At 44.6% G+C, this 18,929-nt stretch overlaps 1 protein-coding gene across 3 annotated transcripts in view; it reads right to left on the bottom strand.

The window, feature by feature from the left end:
• Positions 1–1,447: 1,447 nt before the first annotated feature.
• The window catches only part of NDUFV2 (NADH:ubiquinone oxidoreductase core subunit V2), a 124,952-nt gene continuing 107,470 nt past the window's right edge, over positions 1,448–18,929 (bottom strand). For all 3 annotated transcript variants that reach the window (XM_033934057.1, XM_033934058.1, XM_033934059.1), the window contains exon 8: positions 1,448–1,641. In XM_033934057.1, coding sequence (XP_033789948.1) covers positions 1,548–1,641 — 94 coding nt within the window. In that variant the 3' untranslated portion in view covers positions 1,448–1,547. The remainder of the gene's footprint in view (positions 1,642–18,929) is intronic.

Here is an 18,929-nt window from a genome sequence, read left to right as displayed (position 1 = left end):
AAACTTGACTTACTGGAGGTCCCTCAGGAGACCTTACAAGTTTCTTTGGCTGGCTGGTTTTATTTCCTGATTACTTCAAGTTGAATTTAAATATAACCATCCACTTAATATCATTAGAGGCAATAAAATGAATCCAGAATTCTGCATTTAGTGGTGTACATCATTTATTAAACAGTTGGCAGGGATTTAAAGCATCAGACTTTTAGGCCCTGATTCTCCAAAAGTGCGTCCCGATTTTAGGCAGCTGTAGACGTCCTACAGCTGTCTAATCAGCCAATCGGGATGCACGTGTTTTAAAAAAAATGCTCCTCAGGCAGGCCGCCCGGGAGAGGCGTCTTTAGAGAATCGGGTTAAATTAGACGCGGCCGCTATACTTATGGCAGCAAGGGATCTCCCTGCTGCAATATGTATAGCGGCCGCGGTTGTTGCAGCCGCCTGTCCCATCACCGACAGGAGAATGCCTAACTCCTCCTGTCGGAACCCCGAACCCCCCTCCCCCCCCAACTCGTAATCGCCGACAGGAGGATGCCCAACTCCTCCTGTCGGAACCCCGGAACCCCCTCCCCCCCAAACTCGTAATCGCCGACAGGAGGATGCCCAACTCCTCCTGTCGGAACCCCGGACCCCCCTCCCCCCCAAACTCGTAATCGCCGACAGGAGGATGCCCAACTCCTCCTGCCGGAAAGCCCAACGCCCCCCCGCCCCAACTAATCTCCCTCCCCCAACTAACCTTTCAATGTTGGTCAGCTGGACGGGTCTTGCTGCCGTCCAGCCGACGGGTCTGCCTCGTGGAAATGAGACGGCACGCCCCTTCCCGGCCCATCCCCGCTAAATCTAAGGCCTGATTGGCCCAGGCTGTAGAAGCCTGGACCAATCAGGCCTTAGGCATAGCGGGTCCGCCCAATGGCCCAGGCTAGGCACCTTGGCCAATCAGGCCTTAGGATTAGTGGGGATGGGCGGAACCGCTATGCCTAAGGCCTGATTGGTCCAGGCTTCTACAGGCAGGGAGATCCCTTGCCGCGATCAGTATAGCGGCCGCGTCTACTTACAATGTAGACCAGCATTTTGCTGGCCTACATTTTAAGCGTCTCTTCCTCTACTAGGGAGACGCGTAGGGCCGCCTAAGTTCGCCTAAGGCCTGTAGGCGAGCTTAGGTATCTTGCGGGTCTCCCTAGGCTCCCGGAGGCGCCTTCAGGCCTGCCTGGGGAGCATTTTTTTTTTAAAAACGTGCATCCCGATTGGCTGATTAGACAGCTGTAGGACGTCTACAGCTGCCTAAAATCGGGACGCACTTTTGGAGAATCAGGGCCTTAATGCAAGTAAAACCAGAAAATTAAGTCTTCTCTCGTGCCTTTCATGATCTCTGTTTCAGTAGACACTTTCACAGTGCCAATATTGTCAAAATTTAATAGAAGTACTTTCTGTAGAATAAGTTATTGAACTGATATCAAGAAGGTTAAGATTTTATTTAACTATATAATTGTAGTTCAAAGAACAGAAAAAGCATACAAAATTCACTTAATTTTGTACAATTAATGCATATACACTTAAAGGTCTTGTCGAACTCCAAATCCAGGGCCTTTTGGTGGTTCTGTCAGTGAAGTCAATCCATCAGCTGGTTCACAAGAGAAGCGTCCATTCCTAAAACAAAGATAAAAAACAAAGGACTGACTTTCTCCACTATTTGAATTTCTTTTCCTATAAAAAGAAATTCCAAAAATTGATCTTTTCTGAATTCTGTCACAAAAAGTATCACTAACACCTGCAAATATCAAAGTATTAAAATGAGGAGTTGGAGTTCAGAATTAATTTCCAGGGCTCTATTTTCCCCACAGCTCTTAGCCTAATGCTATGTTTGTAAACTACCAACTAAAAAAAGTTCACTAATTTATAAAGAAATATTTTTAACTCAAGTTTAATATTGTACAAAAATAGATTAGGATTTTATCTAGATAATCTTTCTTGTTGTGTCTAGTGGTCCTGAACCATAGGGTTTTGCATCTGAACCCACAAATTAATAGCAGAAAACTGTCAATCATCTTTTCAGCTCCACCTCCTTCCCAGGGAGCTGTTCGTGCCCCCTCTGTTCATACAAAAGCAATCAATAAGAAACATAACCCAAAGGGTCTAGGACAGTGGTCTCAAACTCGTGGCCCGCCAAGTACTATTTTGAGGCCTTCGGTATGTTTATCATAATCACAAAAGTAAATTAAAACAGTTTCTTGATCATATGTCTCTTTAGCTATAAATTACAATATTATTATTAAGACTTAGCCAAAAGGAAAGATTTATAAACTATAAAGATTTTTACCTCATGTAAAATTGTCATTTCTTAAATAAGACATTAACTATTTTTTCTAAGGCCCTCCAAGTAACTACAAATCCAAAATGTGGGCCTGCAGATGGTTTGAGTTTGGCTGTTTCATCACTGAATTAGCTACGATGAATCATCAATGACAGCACCTTACCAATTGTAATGGGGCTATGCCCCTCCCCCAAACCCCCCCAAAGTAGGAATTCCCCTTACAACCCCCACAAAAAAATGAGCACACCCTCCCCACCAAAGTAGGAGCACCCTGCATCTCTCTTGAAAAGTTCACCGGCACGAGAAGCATCAGTCTCTGATCCCCCCTTATGTCATATCCTGGTCCCGCGAGCATGGAGTAGAAGAAGCTGCTCGTGCCAACAAACTTTTCAAGAAGTATGTGGGTGGGGGGGGCAAAGAAGAGGAGAGGCATCAGTAGGAGGGGAGGAAGATAGGTACTAATGAGGGGGAGGAGAAACACTAGCAAAAGGGGGGGGGGGGCAGCAGTGGTAAAGAGGAGAAGCAAGGGCAGGGGAGAGGAGAAAGAAAAGCACAATTCATCGCGATTCATTGCAGCTATGATGAAACGGCCACGATAAATCATCCCATGCCATAACCAGACGAAAACAGGGTAAGAATCCCCGACAGTACAATTCTGTTCTGCTCTTTAACATTACCGATAAACATTATAACATTCAAGCAGCTGCTTTATAAAACAGATAGAAAAACTTGTGCAACCAGCACTAATCTAAAGCTCATAGCTACTTGCAGCAGAGACTTGAAGCAGACTATACACTCTCAATAGTGTTCCCTTTTTTTCCCCTCAGCTCACCTGAAGACAAAGATCTGTCCAACTCTAGACTGATTTGAGGTATAAGGCACGTGAAGCCCATGTACAAGGCGGGGCTTCAGGACCTCTAGACACATATACAAGACAAAAAGATGAACTTAAAAACCTAATCTTTCTAATGCAGTGTATCTAGGGTGCCATGTCCACCCTAAAGAACTTGGTAAAGGTATGGAGGGTAGACAATATAGCCACTCCACAGCTCTCAATGGGCAAGACAACCCTAGTCTCCACTCATGAGGTAGCAATTCTGGTGGAGTGAGCTTTCAATGCGATCGGCGGCTGCTTACTGCAGCCCACATAGGCGGAGGAAATGGTCATCTTAATCCATCTGGAAATCAAGATTTCAGACACGAGCCTCCCCTTTTGGGCATGACTGATCAGAACAAAAAGGTGATCGATATGCGAAATTCACTGATAACTTTGAGGCAATGGAGAGTCTGCTTGACATCAAGCAAATTCAATGCTCTGTCCTTTTTCCCTGACCCCATAGGGTGGAAAGCGAGCAAGCAGACTTCCTGATTAATGTGGAAGGCGTAGACAACTTTCAGTAAGAACAGAACTGTGCATAAGGAAAGCCCTGCTTACATAATTTTGAGGAACGGCTTCCTGCAGGAAAGAGTTTGCAACTTGGAGACTCGTCTTGCTGATGTAATTACCACCAAGAACAGTCTTCACCGTAATATACAGAAGGAACGCTTCCATTAAGAGCTTGTATGGAGATCCACTGAGACCCTGCAATACGGTGTTAAGATTGTAGGAAGGTAGAGGGAGATGCACCAGAGGGCACAACTGAAGTGCCTCTTTAATGAACTGGACAACATCTGGGTGCGTGGCCAGGGATGCTCTGTCCTCCTGCTCTTGGAAACAGGAAAGGCCTGAGATCTGAACTCAACAGACCCTTCTGAAGGCCCTCCTGCCAAAAGTCCAAGTTTACCAAAATTTATTTAGTATTTATATACCACTTATAGCCTAAGTAGTTTACATTCAGGTACTCAAGTATTTCTCTCTATCTATTTTGGTGGGCTCACAATCTAATGTACCTGGGACAATTGAGTGCTAAGTGATTTGCCCAGGGTCACAAGTAGCAGTGTTGGGCTTGAGTCTGCAACCTCAGGGTGCTGAGGCTGCAGCCCTAATCACTAGGCCACTCATTCACTCTATTTGGAGCTTGGAAGGACTCCACAGTGCACCAGCGCTGAAAGGACTTCCAGGCCTCAGCACAGGTTGCCATATGCCATAAGCCCAAAATGGTCAAGATTCTCGATAGGGACAGGACCTTGAGTTCTGAGGCTCAAGATAGTTGTGGCAAGCACCTGCCACAAACCTATATGGAATAACAAGCAGATTAAGATCCAAGGGGAGATGATACAATGGCCATTGTGGCAGCGGGCAGGCAGATGGTCAATTCTTCATTTACGAAGGGATGATAAATGGTTATCCTTCCATTATTTACAGCATGAATATAAGTTGCCTCCTACTGAGTTCCCCCGAAAATAAGCCCTAGTCACCGGCAGCAGCAGTGTTCCTCCCGTGACCCTTTCATCTCTCCCACCCATCCAAACCCTGACTGTGAGACCAAAATACAGTACCTTATAACAAACCACATCGTCAGCAGCAAAGGCCCCATCGCGGCTTTCTCACGCCCGGGATAAATCAAATAAGTGTTGATCATGTTTAAAAGAGGTTGGCACCTTAATTCATTTATTATACTATTGTGATAATATACGTGAATATTGGCTGAGTATGGGATACTATCTGTAAGCTACTGAGAATCAAGGAATCGGTAACATTAAATATCGTAGTAGGTAATTTGGGGCTGCAACATCAAATATCTGATAACTATTCAATATTAAGAATTTTGATCAATTTGGCCATCAAAATTATTTTAAGGCACTGGAAGGATACATCAAAGGTGGAATACTCTTTGTATTACAGCTAAATTTGAGCGTACTGCTGCAGAAAGATGTAATGCTTCAAACAAATTTAATAAAATATGGGAGCCATTGAAATCTTAGTTATGCGCCTGTTAAACCATGAGGATTTGTTTGAATATGGTGTTTTTCTATTTTATCTATAGCATTAATGACTAATTGTTATTCTTATTGTTTTGTTCTGTTTTTCTTCCTTACTTTTATATGACATGTTATTTTACATACGTGTATGATTACTTTAAATGCCAATAAAAATTGAACTAAAAAAAAAAGATTGATCAATTATTTGGAAGCAATTCCATGTTTGACATATAATAATAATAATAATTTTATTTTTATATACCGCCAAAGCCATAGTAGTTCGAGGCGGTTTACAACAAGAAGAGCTGGACAGTCAGCGAATGTAAATAACAATGGAGATTTTGGATACAGCGAGAAGAAAAAAATAACAGTGAGGATTTTTGTTACATAAATACACAATGTGGGGAAACAAGAAGATGTGAAAAGGGGTACAGTAGAGGGTTTAAGGGTTCTTGGTTACAAATCGGTTGAACAGGTTTGTTTTAATTAGTTTTCTGAAGTTAAGGTAGGATGAGGAGAGTTTGATGAAGTTGCCTAGCCAGTTGTTTTGTTGACTTGCTTGGAAGGCTAGCGTTCTGTTTAGGAATCTTTTGTATTGGCAGGTTTTTATTGAAGGGTGGCTGAACAAATGTATTCTACGTGTGGGGTCTGGTGGAACAATCAAATTTAAAGTGGGAGACCAGGTATAGCGGGGCCATGCCAAAGACAGATTTGAAACAAAGGCAGGCACATTTGAACAGCACTCTTGCTTCTAGTGGCAGCCAATGGAGTTTTTGGTAGTAGGGGGTTATGTGGTCCCATTTTTTTATGCCGAAGATCAGTTGCACTGCAGAGTTTTGTATGATTCGGAGTCTATGTAAGGTTTTCTTGAGGGACCCCAGATAGATGATATTACAGTAGTCAAGTAGGCTCAAGATGGAGGACTGTACCAGTAGGCGAAAGGATGCAGCATCGAAATACTTTCTGATGGTTCTGAGTTTCCATAGTGTCGAGAAGCCTTTTTTGATCAGTGAATGTGTGAATATCTAGAGCGAGGTAATGGTCTAGAGTCACACCCACGATTTTTATGGAATCGACAATGGGGAAGGTTTGTCCGTTCAGGGAAATTGAAGTGTCTTTAATTTTGTCATTTGGGCTCGCCAGGAAGAATTTGTTTTTTTCAGGGTTGAGTTTCAGTCTGAACTCAGTCATCCATGACTCAATATGATTCAATGTTGATAATAGTTGGTTCTTCAATTCTGGAGTCAGGTCTGTTAGTGGATGGATTATGGTGATGTCATCAGCATAGATGTAAAATTTGATTTTTAATTTTTGTAGTAGGGCCGCCAATGCAGCAAGGTAAATGTTGAAAAGGGTGGGGGATAGGGGGGAGCCCTGAAGGACTCCGCATGGTTTTGCCCAGCAGGGGGAAAGATTGTTATCGATGTGGACTTGGTAGGACCGTTTAGTCAGGAAACCTTGGAACCATTTCAGTACATTTCCGGAGAGTCCAATTGATTCTAAGCAGTCAGTTAGGATGGCATGATCGACCAAGTCGAAGGCACTACTCAAGTCTAGCTGAAGGATCAGTGCACTGGAGTCTTGGCTGAATAGGTTCAGAAGGGAATCCAGCAGTGAAGCAATAACTGTTTCCATGCTGAACTCGGAACGAAAACCAGAATAGGGATTATGTTTCAACTTTCAGAATATTACAGTGTCTTTTGAGGAGTTCTTTCCTGTGAAATGCTTTATCCTGCAAAATAAATGGTGCTAAAAAGAAGGTATGCTCTCTATTTATAAACTAATGTTTTAAAAGAGCAAAATTTGATAGGCTTTTAAGGTTAAAGTTTGTTTTGACATATCCCAATTCGTTGATAACATTGTTTATGTATATCACAGTTATACACATATATAAATGGTCTAGACACTCTATATGTACACCTAATATGTTATTTATATATAATTGGTTACTCACCTAATTGCATATTATATTTTCTAAGTCCTGAGTATCTTGTTAACATAAGAATGTTTCCATCAACGTGGATACATATTTTTGTTTTTAGTTTCAGCCTGAACAAAATTTCTCAGGTTGGGACTTACCTGAACGTCTCCTCATGCAAAAATCAAATATTGAAAATTAAGGGGGCACATTTTGAGCTAAGTACTATTTTTTTATATATAGATTTTTGATTCCGTTTTTTTAGATAGAGCGGATTGAATATACTGAAGTTAAAAAATTCACTTGAGAGCACTTTTGTGTTAATTTCACTGCACACAGGTAAATGTGGTATATGATGGTGTGGCTTGGAACATAGCCTGCTGATTGATTCAAGCCTGGACCTTCATCCTTGTACTGTTGTCCTTATAGCTTCACAATCACACTGAGGATACACTATATTATAATAATTTAAGTAGTCAATAAGGTAAAAATTGTTTCTTTATATATTCCCATCTGCTCCAACCTTCTTCAGGTATAAGTATAGTGGGTTGTAATGAGAGGTACTTGATTGGGTATTTAAGAATTGATTTAATATCCTCAAGGCAGGTATGCAGAATTTCAAGTTGTGTGACCCGTGCTGCACCCAGTGGGATGTAGAGTTGTATATCTTCTACAAAGGAGTGGATACGGATTCCATGACACTACAATTTCGAGGGCCAGTCTGATGTAGATGTTAAATTATCCCAGGACAAGCAGGCAGCATATTCTCATGTATGGGTGACGTCACTGGAGGAGCCCCGATACAGACCACTTTAAAAGTGCATCGCTACTTTAAGATGTTAGAAAGTTTGCGATAGCCCAAACCGCACATGGGCAAGTGCCTTCCTGCCCGACGTAGGGCGCGCGTCCCTCAGTTTTCTAGTTTCCACTGAGCTAGTAAGGCGCTTCAGCTTTGGTTGAACTTTTTTCCTCATTGCTTGCCTTCCCACTCTCATGGTTTATAAATTTTTTTGTCTTAATTTCTTTGTTGTTTTTCTTTAAAAAAAAAAAGTAGTTTTTATTTTTTCCGTTGCGGGCTTTGGCCCTTTAGGGCCTTATGGACCTTTCTAACCATAGAGTTCAATTTTTCAACAGCTGTTTTCCATATCACGCCCGTTGACGGGTTTCAAAAAGTGGGGTCACTATACTCTGGCCATTTCGTTAACCAACCCTCACCGCTGGTGTTTGCAGTGTCTGGGACTCTTCAGAAGCGCACTCTCAAAAACCAGCTGCTTCAACAAAGACAGTGCCACAATGGACACGGAGCCCAGCTCATCTCCAACTCCATCTGCACCACCTGAGACCGCACTGACCAAGACACCAAGAGTAGACCCTCCGTCGGCTCCAGTGTCACAACTTGCAGTGGGTAAGCCTGCTAAGAAGCCTTCCCCCACCCCCTCTGGACCTCAGGTCAAACTGGCAGTGAGCCAAGTTCTGTCTACCTTAAGGAGACCCAAAAAACGCTTGGCTCCGATTTCAGTGAGTGCCTTGACATCGGCCTCCTCATTGTCGGAGCGCAGAGCTGCACTGAAGGTACCGGCAAAAAAGCCAGCGGTACCGGTGCATTCCATTAAGCAGCAGATTCAAGAATTGCTGCATGTGGAGTTATGGGAACAGTTACAACTACTTCTTCCCATCATGGTGACACCGGCTCCCATCCAGTGCCAGTCACATCTGAGCCCTTGACAACGGCACTGACTTTTCAAAAGTCCACATCGGTGCCAACTCCTCTGGGTACGGAATCAGTACCGGTGACAATCCGTCACCGATCTTCTTTTCAGACATCTTCCAAGACGGTGTCAATCAATTCAGGCAAGGCATTAACAAAAATGAAGAATCTCCAGGCCTTGACACCCAGTTCTTGGCACCGACCTCTACCAACCCGAGATTCAGATCTCTGGGGAGATTCTGATCAAGAACTTGTATCTGATGATGAGGTTTCTTCAGATGATTCTCATTTACCATCTTTTCAGGAGCCTACTTTCAAATCTGACACATCCTTTGAGATTTTTAAAAGAAATATCCGAGTCTGTTTCTATTCCACTTGAAGCTGATTCCAAAAATTCTAAGCAGTTTTTAGATGCCTTAGATTATGACCAGCCACCTAAGGAGTTTCTCAAGCTACCTCTTCACGACATCTTAAGAGACTTTTTATAAAAATCTTGAAACTCCTTTAACCATCCGCATGCGCGGTTCAGGCTATCGTGCATTTTCTAAGATCTTAAAGTGGCGATGCATTTTTAAAGTGGTCCATACCGGGGCTATGTCGGAGACGTCACCCATATGTGATAATATCTGCCTGCTGTCCCTGGATACTAGTACTAGGGCCGCTGCTATTTAATGTATTCATAAATGATCTGGAAACAGGGACGAAGTGTGAGATAATAAAATTTGCAGATGACACTAAACTATTTAGTAGAGCTCGGACTAAAGAAGACTGTGAAAAACTGCAAAGGGACTTGAACAAACTATGGGAATGGGCAATGAGATGGCAGATGAAGTTCAATGTTGAGAAATGTAAAGTATTACATGTGGGAAACAGAAACCCAAGGTACAACTATACGATGGGAGGGATGTTTTTAAATGAGAGTACCCAAGAAAGAGACCTGGGGTGATGGTGGACTTGAAAATGAAGCCGTCGGCACAGTGTGCAGCGGCTGCTAAGAAGGCAAATAGAATGCTAGGCATCATCAAAAAGGGTATTACAACCAGAACGAAAGAAGTTATCTTGCCATTGTATCAAGCAATGGTGCGTCCGCATCTGGAGTACTGCGTCTAATATTGGTCGCCGTACCTTAAGAAGGATATGGCGATACTCGAGAGGGTTCAGAGGAGAGCGACACGTCTGATAAAAGGGATGGAAAACCTTTCATACGCTGAGAGATTGGAAAAACTGGGACTTTTTTCCCTGGAGAAAAAAGACTTAGAGGGGATATGATAGAGACTTACAAGATCATGAAGGGCATAGAGAGAGTAGAGAGGGACAGATTCTTCACACTTTCAAAAAATAAAAGAACAAGAGGGCATTCAGAAAAGTTGAAAGGGGACAGATTCAGAACGAATGCTAGGAAGTTCTTCTTTACCCAGCGTGTGGTGGACACCTGGAATGCGCTTCCAGAGGGCGTGATAGGGCAGAGTACGGTACTGGGGTTCAAGAGGGAATTGGACAACTTTCTGCTGGAAAAGGGAATAGAGGGGTATAGATAGAGGATTACTGCACAGGTCCTGGACCTGTTGGGCCGCCGCGTGAGCGGACTGCTGGGCACGATGGACCTCAGGTCTGACCCAGTAGAGGCATTTCTTATGTTCTTATGATAACACCTGTTATGGCAAATAACTGTGCTTAATAGTGGGGTAGCACTCCTTGGGGTACTCCATAGTTTGTGGTTCTTGGCTTTGAGAATTCAGAGTTTGCCAGGACATATTGCTGTCTTTGCATAATGTCCAATGCAGGCCAGCTAGTTAGGGTCCCCTAAAGGAAGAATTCCCCCCCCAGCTACAGATCTCTGATTACAGAGTTTGTATCTTCTCCCAGGCAGAGATGCCTGTGGGAATACTGGGGACCTCTTGGGCACCAGAAAGCCTCACAGAATCAGATAAAAAACCTGAATAGTCAGATGCAGAGCAGAAGAAAGACACTTGGCAACCCACTTACAGAAGGGGAAATGGGGGGGGGAGGGTGGGGAGGGGAATGCCCAGTGATACAAGGAAGCAGAGCTGAAGAATCTGATGCTTTCTGAATGTTTCACGTGAGTATGGGGATAAAACCTATAGTCCACACTACTGTACTCTACACTGGAATGCTACATACATTTTAAAACTAATCAATTGTCTAAACCAGAACAAATCAACTCAGACCCCATTTACCCCCCCCCCCCAATCAAAGGTACACAGCACAAGAAGATATAAGATAACTACTGGCAATGCAAGCAGCAAAATTTATCACCACCTCTCCAACATGCTGACAACAACGACTGACTACAAATCATTTCGAAAAGAAAACAAAACCTTGTTATTCAAAAAATTTATCAAGAAATCCTAACACATGTCCATGTCTATCCCCACTCTTGTAAATGTCACAGCAAAGTCTTAACCATGTAAACAGCACCCTAATTTGTAATTTTCCTGGAAATGTCCAGTTATCTTCTTTTGTAATCCACCCAGAACTGCAAGGTATTGGCGGAATAGAAGTCACTAATGTAAACACAGGAGTGCTTATTTTAAAAACAATTCTAGCCTGAATAGGCAACCAATGAGACAAGATATAAAGGTGAAACTATCATATCCATCTTTTTGTGTTTTTTAACCTCCTAATATATATGCACACTTATATTTCAAGTTAGAAATATCTGATTAGTTCGACTGCTTTTAAAAGTTTCTAAAAAGAAATGTACGTAAAGGGTAACTAGCTGTTTCCTCTTTATTAAAATATAAAACATTATAATTCCTCTTAAGTGAAACATAAGAACCATGACAAAGTTAAGATTTCACATAACAAGTATTAGGTTTATGTTTAATACTTGAGGATATGAGCCCCCTGTCTGACACTCACCATACAACCATAGGAAAAAAAATCTAAGCATGAAGTAGTGGTAAGATACTAGTTGAATTCTATCATCTTTCCCCACTTGAGACAAATGGCTATTGTCTGTCAATGAGATAAAAAGCTGCTAATGCAACCCAATACTACCTCTACTCTATAAGAAAAATTTGTGGTCTAGAACAGGGGTCAGCAACCTGTGGTATGCCAAGAGGTTGTGTGTAGCATTTATGGTGATTGTCAGAGCAGCAGGGAAATCGGTAACATACTTCTAGCCCAGAGGCGTAGCCTGACTTCAAATTTTGGGTGGGTCACTGGGCAGGCACATGTGGTCTTTTTATCCTGCCCTCTGGGCCAATTTGAAGTATTAAAAATGTCTGAGATGTGGAGATCCCCACGCCCCATCACCTGCAAGTGTCCTCCAGCGCAAAGAACTTCTCTCTCTTCCACTTGCTCCAGCCAGTGGTTCTGTCCATGTGCTGCTGCTGCCTCCCTGCCCTCCCCGTGCATCTGCCCGAAACTGAGCATGTGCAACAGGGGAGGCCAGCGTTTGGATTGTGCTGTAACAAGGGTGTGAAAATTTTGGGTGGGCCTGAGACTACAGTCACCAGCCATTGAATCAGGACTCCCATACACATGCTCAGTTTATAAATTGACAACAACAAGACACTCCTGATTTGCCAAACAAATCCTAAACTAGAAAAAACAAGGAAGGCAACCAAGTCACATCAAGGTCTGCGTGGGGGAAGCTCACAGTGCCAGACTTGTCTCACAACTTATAAGCCAAATACAGTGTAACATGTCAAGAAAGCATGTCACACTGTATAATGTTGTAGGGCGCTCTCAGTGTGAACATGACGCGAGCATTTCACAAGGGACCTTCCGGAGAGTCAAACTATTCTGTAACTAAAAACTCAAGTCTGGAAGCCAGGGAAACATGGCAGATTGGATGCACATACTGCAGAGCCATGGAGAAGAAGTGGAAGAAGAGGCAGCAGTGGGCTTGTCATCCAAGCCCAATTCCTGTAAACAAGTGCACCATAGTCGTGTCTTCTCCAGGATCCGGAGCCCCAATCCAGATCCTCCAATCCATAGAATAAATGATCAGCAAGGTCCAGATTCACTGGTTTAGTTTCCCGCAAGGGCTGTGAAACTGCCGGGGCAGTCTGAGAGACTGACGTCCCTGAAAAAATACCTGCGCTGTGCAATGCCATAGGGGTAACAGATGAACATCCAGCAGCCGGACCCATTGATTGAAACTCGAACCACAAAAATTTCATGAACTCTGAGAAGGCATCTGGACCCTGGGGCACAGTCACCCTTAGACGACTTAGATTTGCACTTCTTAGGTTGTGGAGGATCTGTCTTGTGGCTGGACAATAAATAGAAACATAGAAAGTGACGGCAGATAAGGGCCAAGGCCCATCAAGTCTGCCCACACCAATGATTCTCCCCTACCTCCCTTTGCGAAGAGATCCCACCTTTCGATCCCATTTAGCTTTAAAATCAGGCACACTGCTGGCCTCAATCACCTGCATCGGAAGACCATTCCATCGATCCACCACCCTCTCGGTGAAGAAGTATTTCCTGGTGTCGCCATGCAATGTCCCTCCCCTGATTTTCCATGGATGCCCTCGTGTTGACGTGGGTTCCTTGAAGAAGAAGATATCCTCCCCCACCTCGATACGGCGCGTGAGGTACTTGAATGTCTCGATCATGTCCCCCCTCTCCCTGCGTTCCTCTAGGGAGTAGAGCTGCAATTTATTCAGCCGTTCCTCATACGGGAGATCCCTGAGCCCCGTGACCATCCGTGTGGCCATTCGCTGGACCGATTCAAGTCTCAGCACATCTTTGCGGTAATGTGGTCTCCAGAATTGTACACAGTATTCCAGATGGGGTCTCACCATGGACCTATATAATGGCATTATGACTTCGGGCTTACGGCTAACGAAACTCCTTCGTATGCAACCCATGATTTGTCTGGCTTTAGATGAAGCTTTCTCCACCTGAGTTGCAGTCTTCATGTCCTCACTGATGATTACCCCTAAGTCTCGTTCCGCTACAGTTCTCTCTAGGATCTCACCATTAAGAGTGTAAGTCTTACATGGATTTTTGTTGCCAAGGTGCATGACCTTGCATTTTTTGGCATTGAAGTTTAGTTGCCAGGTCCTGGACCAATTCTCCAGTAGGAGGAGGTCGTGTGCCATACTATCGGTCTTGGATTTGTTGTCAGGTCCTGTTGTGTTCTTGTCCACTATATTGCATAATTTGGCATCATCGGCGAATAACGTTAATTTACCCTGAAGCCCCTCAGCCAAGTCCCTTATGAAGATGTTGAACAAGATTGGGCCCAAGACCGAGCCCTGCGGCACTCCACTTATCACCTCTGTCGTTTCGGAGGGGGAACCATTCACCACCACCCTCTGAAGTCTACCTCCTAGCCAGTCCCCCACCCATGTAGTCAAGGTATCTCCCAAACCTATAGAGCTCATCTTGCTCAACAACCTGCGGTGTGGTACGCTATCGAATGCTTTGCTGAAATCTAAGTACACGACGTCCAGGGACTCCCCAATATCCAGCTTCCTCGTCACCCAGTCAAAGAAGCTGAAAATAAGCCCCAGTCAAACAAGCCCTGAAAATAAGGACGGCTACTCCAGTGGGATAGCTGAGCATTTTATCACCTGTTTCTGCGGAGGGGAGGCTGAACCCATGGCGCAAGGACACTACAAAAGTGGCAAATTTGCACAAATTTTACATGCATCCACACTAGGAGACCCTAAGGACTCCATCCCAGCAGTTTTCCTTGCAAAAATTCAAAATTTGAAGAAGCAGAGAAAAGCTGAAAAAAAAAGATTGCTAAAAATCCAAGATGGCCACAAGATCAAAATCACACCAAAAAATGCTATAAAAAACAGCCTTCCTGAAATAAAAAAAATAGAAAATAACAGAATTCAGGTGAGGGAACCCATGGGACCTCTAGAAAATCCTCAAACCCCTTGAAATGAAGTTTTAAAAATCGCTGATAGAGCCTGTGAGCTCCTCTTACCCATAGTATTGAAGACAGAAGCTGCACCTGCACCTGTGAAAAGCCAGTCAGAATTCACTGCCACACTGCTGGGAAAGCTGTTACCAAGCTAATTCTTCGGGCTGCCAGTTCAGATCCAGTCTGACTATGCCTCCACCCCTGCAGACCACCGACTGTGCACCATGACGGGCGGAGACTTGAAATGCAGCCTGCATGCTGCGGGACACCACTGAGCCCCCTAAGCATGCTGAATGGTCTGCGCCCAGCTCTGAGCTCCAAGGAAGACTAGCAGACTGGTTAACAGGTAACCCGAAGGGATCGGCCTCAAGCAGGTAGCTTTTAAAATTGCTTGAAACGTGAAAGAACCGTGGAAGGGAACGAAACTACATCCACCCCCTTTAAAAATTTTTGGAGTTCTTTCCTTTTTTCCATTACTGTAATGTCATTGATTTATGACACTCCCTACTTCCCTTTTTGTTTAGACCTATTGTAAGCCTAAGAAGTTGGCAATGCTTCTTGCTGTTGATGCAGTCTTCCCTGTACATGCTCAATTTATAAACTGGGAAGGCAACCAAGTCACATCAAGGTCTGCGTGGGGGAAGCTCACAGTGCCAGACTTGTCTCACAACTTATAAGCCAAATACAGTGTAACATGTAAAGAAAGCATGTCACACTGTATAATGTTGTAGGGCGCCCTCAGTGTGAACCCTCAGTGATAGGAGCGCAGCTCCGACACTTCACTTCTGGGTCAAGGCAATAAGCCTCCACCCACACACCATCATCGAGCGCCCTGTGTGTGCAAGAATCAAAGCAATCAACAATCAAAGTGAGTAAATAAAACTCAACACAACACAAACAACCTGAGCGACCCCCACACAAACCCTGCCAGCCAAACCCCCTCAAAAAGCACGCACAAAATCACAGCAAAATCAAAAACCATACCAAAAAGCGAAGAACATATCCAAAAATAAACAATACTTATCCAAAACTGTCATACCAACGGAAAAACCGCGCCAGGAGGAAAGGTTCAACCGCGCTGGTTTCGGGAGGAGCCCTTCTTCAGGAACCTGGCCTCCAACAGAACACAAACAGAGAGGACGGCTGGAGGGCGGGGATAAGTATTGTTTATTTTTGGATATGTTCTTCGCTTTTTGGTATGGTTTTTGATTTTGCTGTGATTTTGTGCGTGCTTTTTGAGGGGGTTTGGCTGGCAGGGTTTGTGTGGGGGTCGCTCAGATTGTTTGTGTTGTGTTGAGTTTTATTTACTCACTTTGATTGTTGATTGCTTTGATTCTTGCACACACAGGGCGCTCGATGATGGTGTGTGGGTGGAGGCTTATTGCCTTGACCCAGAAGTGAAGTGTCGGAGCTGCGCTCCTATCACTGAGGTCTTGGAATTTATTCAATCAGGCTACTAACTGGAATTCGACCAACCTTTGTCAGATTAGTTCGTGACTTCTCCTGCAGGGGGGTCAAGAAAAAGCATGCAGAGTCCAGGCTATGGTTCAGCACTTGCTGGATATTCGAGCAACAGAGCCAGTGCCAAACGATTTTTCAGGCTCAGGCAGATACTCTGTTTACTTTATCATGCCAAAGAAAGGGTCAGAAGATTGGAGACCTATTCTAGATCTGAAACATGTGAATGCGGATCTCAAGATTCCTTGGTTCCGGACGGAGACCATGAGGTCGGTCATTGCGGCGGTGGTGTCTCCAGGAGAGTTTCTGGCCCCCTTGGATCTTACAGAAGCATACCTGCACATTCCCATCTTTCCAGCTCACCGCAGATTTCTATGATTTCATGTGCTGGATCAGCATTATCAGTTTTCAGATCTGCCTTTTGGACTGGTAACAGCTCTCTGGACATTCACCAAGGTGATGGTGGTAGTAGCAGCTCATCTGAGGAAGATGGGGGTTGCAAGCCCACCCTTATCTGGACGATTGGTTGATCAGAGCACCCTCATTGGAAGAGGGGCGTTCTATGGTGGACAGGGTGCTCCAGGTGCTGGAATCCTTGGGCTAGATTATCAACTTCAGGAAGAGCCATCTGATGCCCACACAATCCCTAGAATACCTGGGAATTCTGTTCAATACAGCAGAGGGTCGCGTTTACCTGCCCGAACCTCACAGATGAAAGCTGCACAGATTTTAACTCTGTTGAAGTCGGCCCTTTGGCATTGGACTATTTGCAGGTGTTGGGCTCCATGGTAGCCGTGCTGGATGTGGTTCCCTGGGCGATGGTGCATATGCGTCCTCTTCAACATGCCTTGCTTTCTTGATGGGCGCCCCACCGAGATGCCTTGGAGATGCAACTGCCATGGACGTTGGAGGCCAGGGCAAGCATGGCCTGGTGGCTTTGCCCTCAGTTGCTCTGCCAGGGCGTTCCGTTACAGATTGCCTCCTGGATTGTGATTACCACGGATGCCAGCCTTTGGGGCTGGTGGGGCTTACCTCGATCGTTGTTCCCTTTAGGGCTGTTGGACACCGTCACAACGAAAGTGGTCCATCAACCGGCTAGCCATGAGAGCATCGCAGACTCATCTGGAGGGGTGAGCTGTTCGAGTCTTTTCCGACAATGCGACAGCAGTGGCTTATGTCTATCAACAGGGAGGGACCAAGAGCTCTCCCTTGGCTCAGGAGGCCCACCTTCTGTTCCTTGGGCGGAATGCCATCTTCTAGCACTGATGGCATCCCATGTGGCCAGAGTGGACAACGTTCAAGCGGACTTCCTCAGTCGTCAGAGTCTGGATCCAGGTGAGTGGGCTCTGTCGCTTCATGCATTTGAAGCGATTGTGAGACTTTGGGGACAACCCCACCTCGATCTCATGGCCACAGCAGAAAACAAGAAAGTGCCTCGCTTCTTCAGCCGCAGATTCGAGCCTGGAAACACAGGATTTGATGCTTTCATACAGCCGTGGCCTCCAGATGTTCTTCTCTACGTCTTTCCATCCTGGCCGATGATAGGTAAGGCTCTTTGCCAGATTGCGACTCATCCAGGCCGAGTCATTCTGGTGGCTCTCAATTGGCCAAGAGGACTCTGGTGTGCAGATCTGTGACTGCAGGCAGGACGCAGTCTACATCTGAGTGCCTACACTGACCTTCTTACTCAGGGCCCGGTAGCCATGGAAGATCCAGATCACTTTGCTCTTACAGCTTGGCTCTTGAGTGTTCGGCCTTAGAACGTAAAGGCTATTCAGAGCTTGTGATCGCTACTCTTCTCAAATCTAAGAAGTCATCCACAGTGTCTGCCAACGCTAAGGCGTGGAGCACCTTCAAACATTGGTGAAACCAGGATCAGATGAACCCTTTTTCAGCTCCTGTATCACGAGTCCTTGCCTTTCTTCAGGCTGGGTTGGATAATGGCCTCACTGTCCAGGTGGCCGGTCTATCTTGTTTTCGATCTCGGGATAGCTGGTCCTTGTTAGCTTCGCATCCATATGTTGCTCGTTTACTGAAAGGGGCTCTTCGGGTCCATCCACCCGTTAAAAATCTGTTCCCGGCCTGGGACCTTAAATGTGGTGTTATCAGGCCTTGCTAAAGCTCCTTTTGAGCTAGAGAGTTGTGCAGGGACAGAAATCCCACCTGTCCCCACGAGGAATCCCTCGTCCCTGCCCATCCCTGCAAGGAATCCCCTCTGTCCCCATGAGGAACCTCCTCCGTCCCCACGTCCCCCCTATAAAAAGCAACAATTACTTCTTACAGTTTTGATTTTTTTTTAAATTTTAGTTTATTTAAACCAACAATAAAATACAATATAAACAAATAACAGTGAACAGAAATAAGAGATGCATATATCACCGGAAATAATTAGAATAGACATTAGGTCATGTGACTGTAGGGTCGACTATTTCTTGTTAACAAGAAAAATAAGAGTTGGATTTTTTTGGCAATATAAAGCTCGTATCTGTAGAGCAAACAAATCTGGTTCATAGGTAACTTGTGAGAGGTCCTTCCAAGATCCACAAATGGTTTTTAATACAGCAATGAGTAAAGAATCAAATAATACAGTATCAAAATAATTTAAAGCAGAATTGAGAGAGGAACTTTTCAGGACAATGGTTGCATAAGAAAAATGTTTCAAAATTGAACTGGAAACAAACTCAACAAGTACTTCATTTTGTACTAAACACAATTGGTGGCTGGGCCACCCACTTTGAACTTAGCCCCCCTCAAAATAAACATCTCCTTTGCTGTAGCTGGTGGGACATTTTGTTTTTCCATCATCTTGGTCCCAGTTTCTGCT

Source organism: Geotrypetes seraphini, chromosome 2 (genome assembly GCF_902459505.1).
Source record: "Geotrypetes seraphini chromosome 2, aGeoSer1.1, whole genome shotgun sequence".
NCBI lineage: Eukaryota > Metazoa > Chordata > Amphibia > Gymnophiona > Dermophiidae > Geotrypetes > Geotrypetes seraphini.
This window is presented reverse-complemented; position numbering and strand designations above follow the sequence as displayed.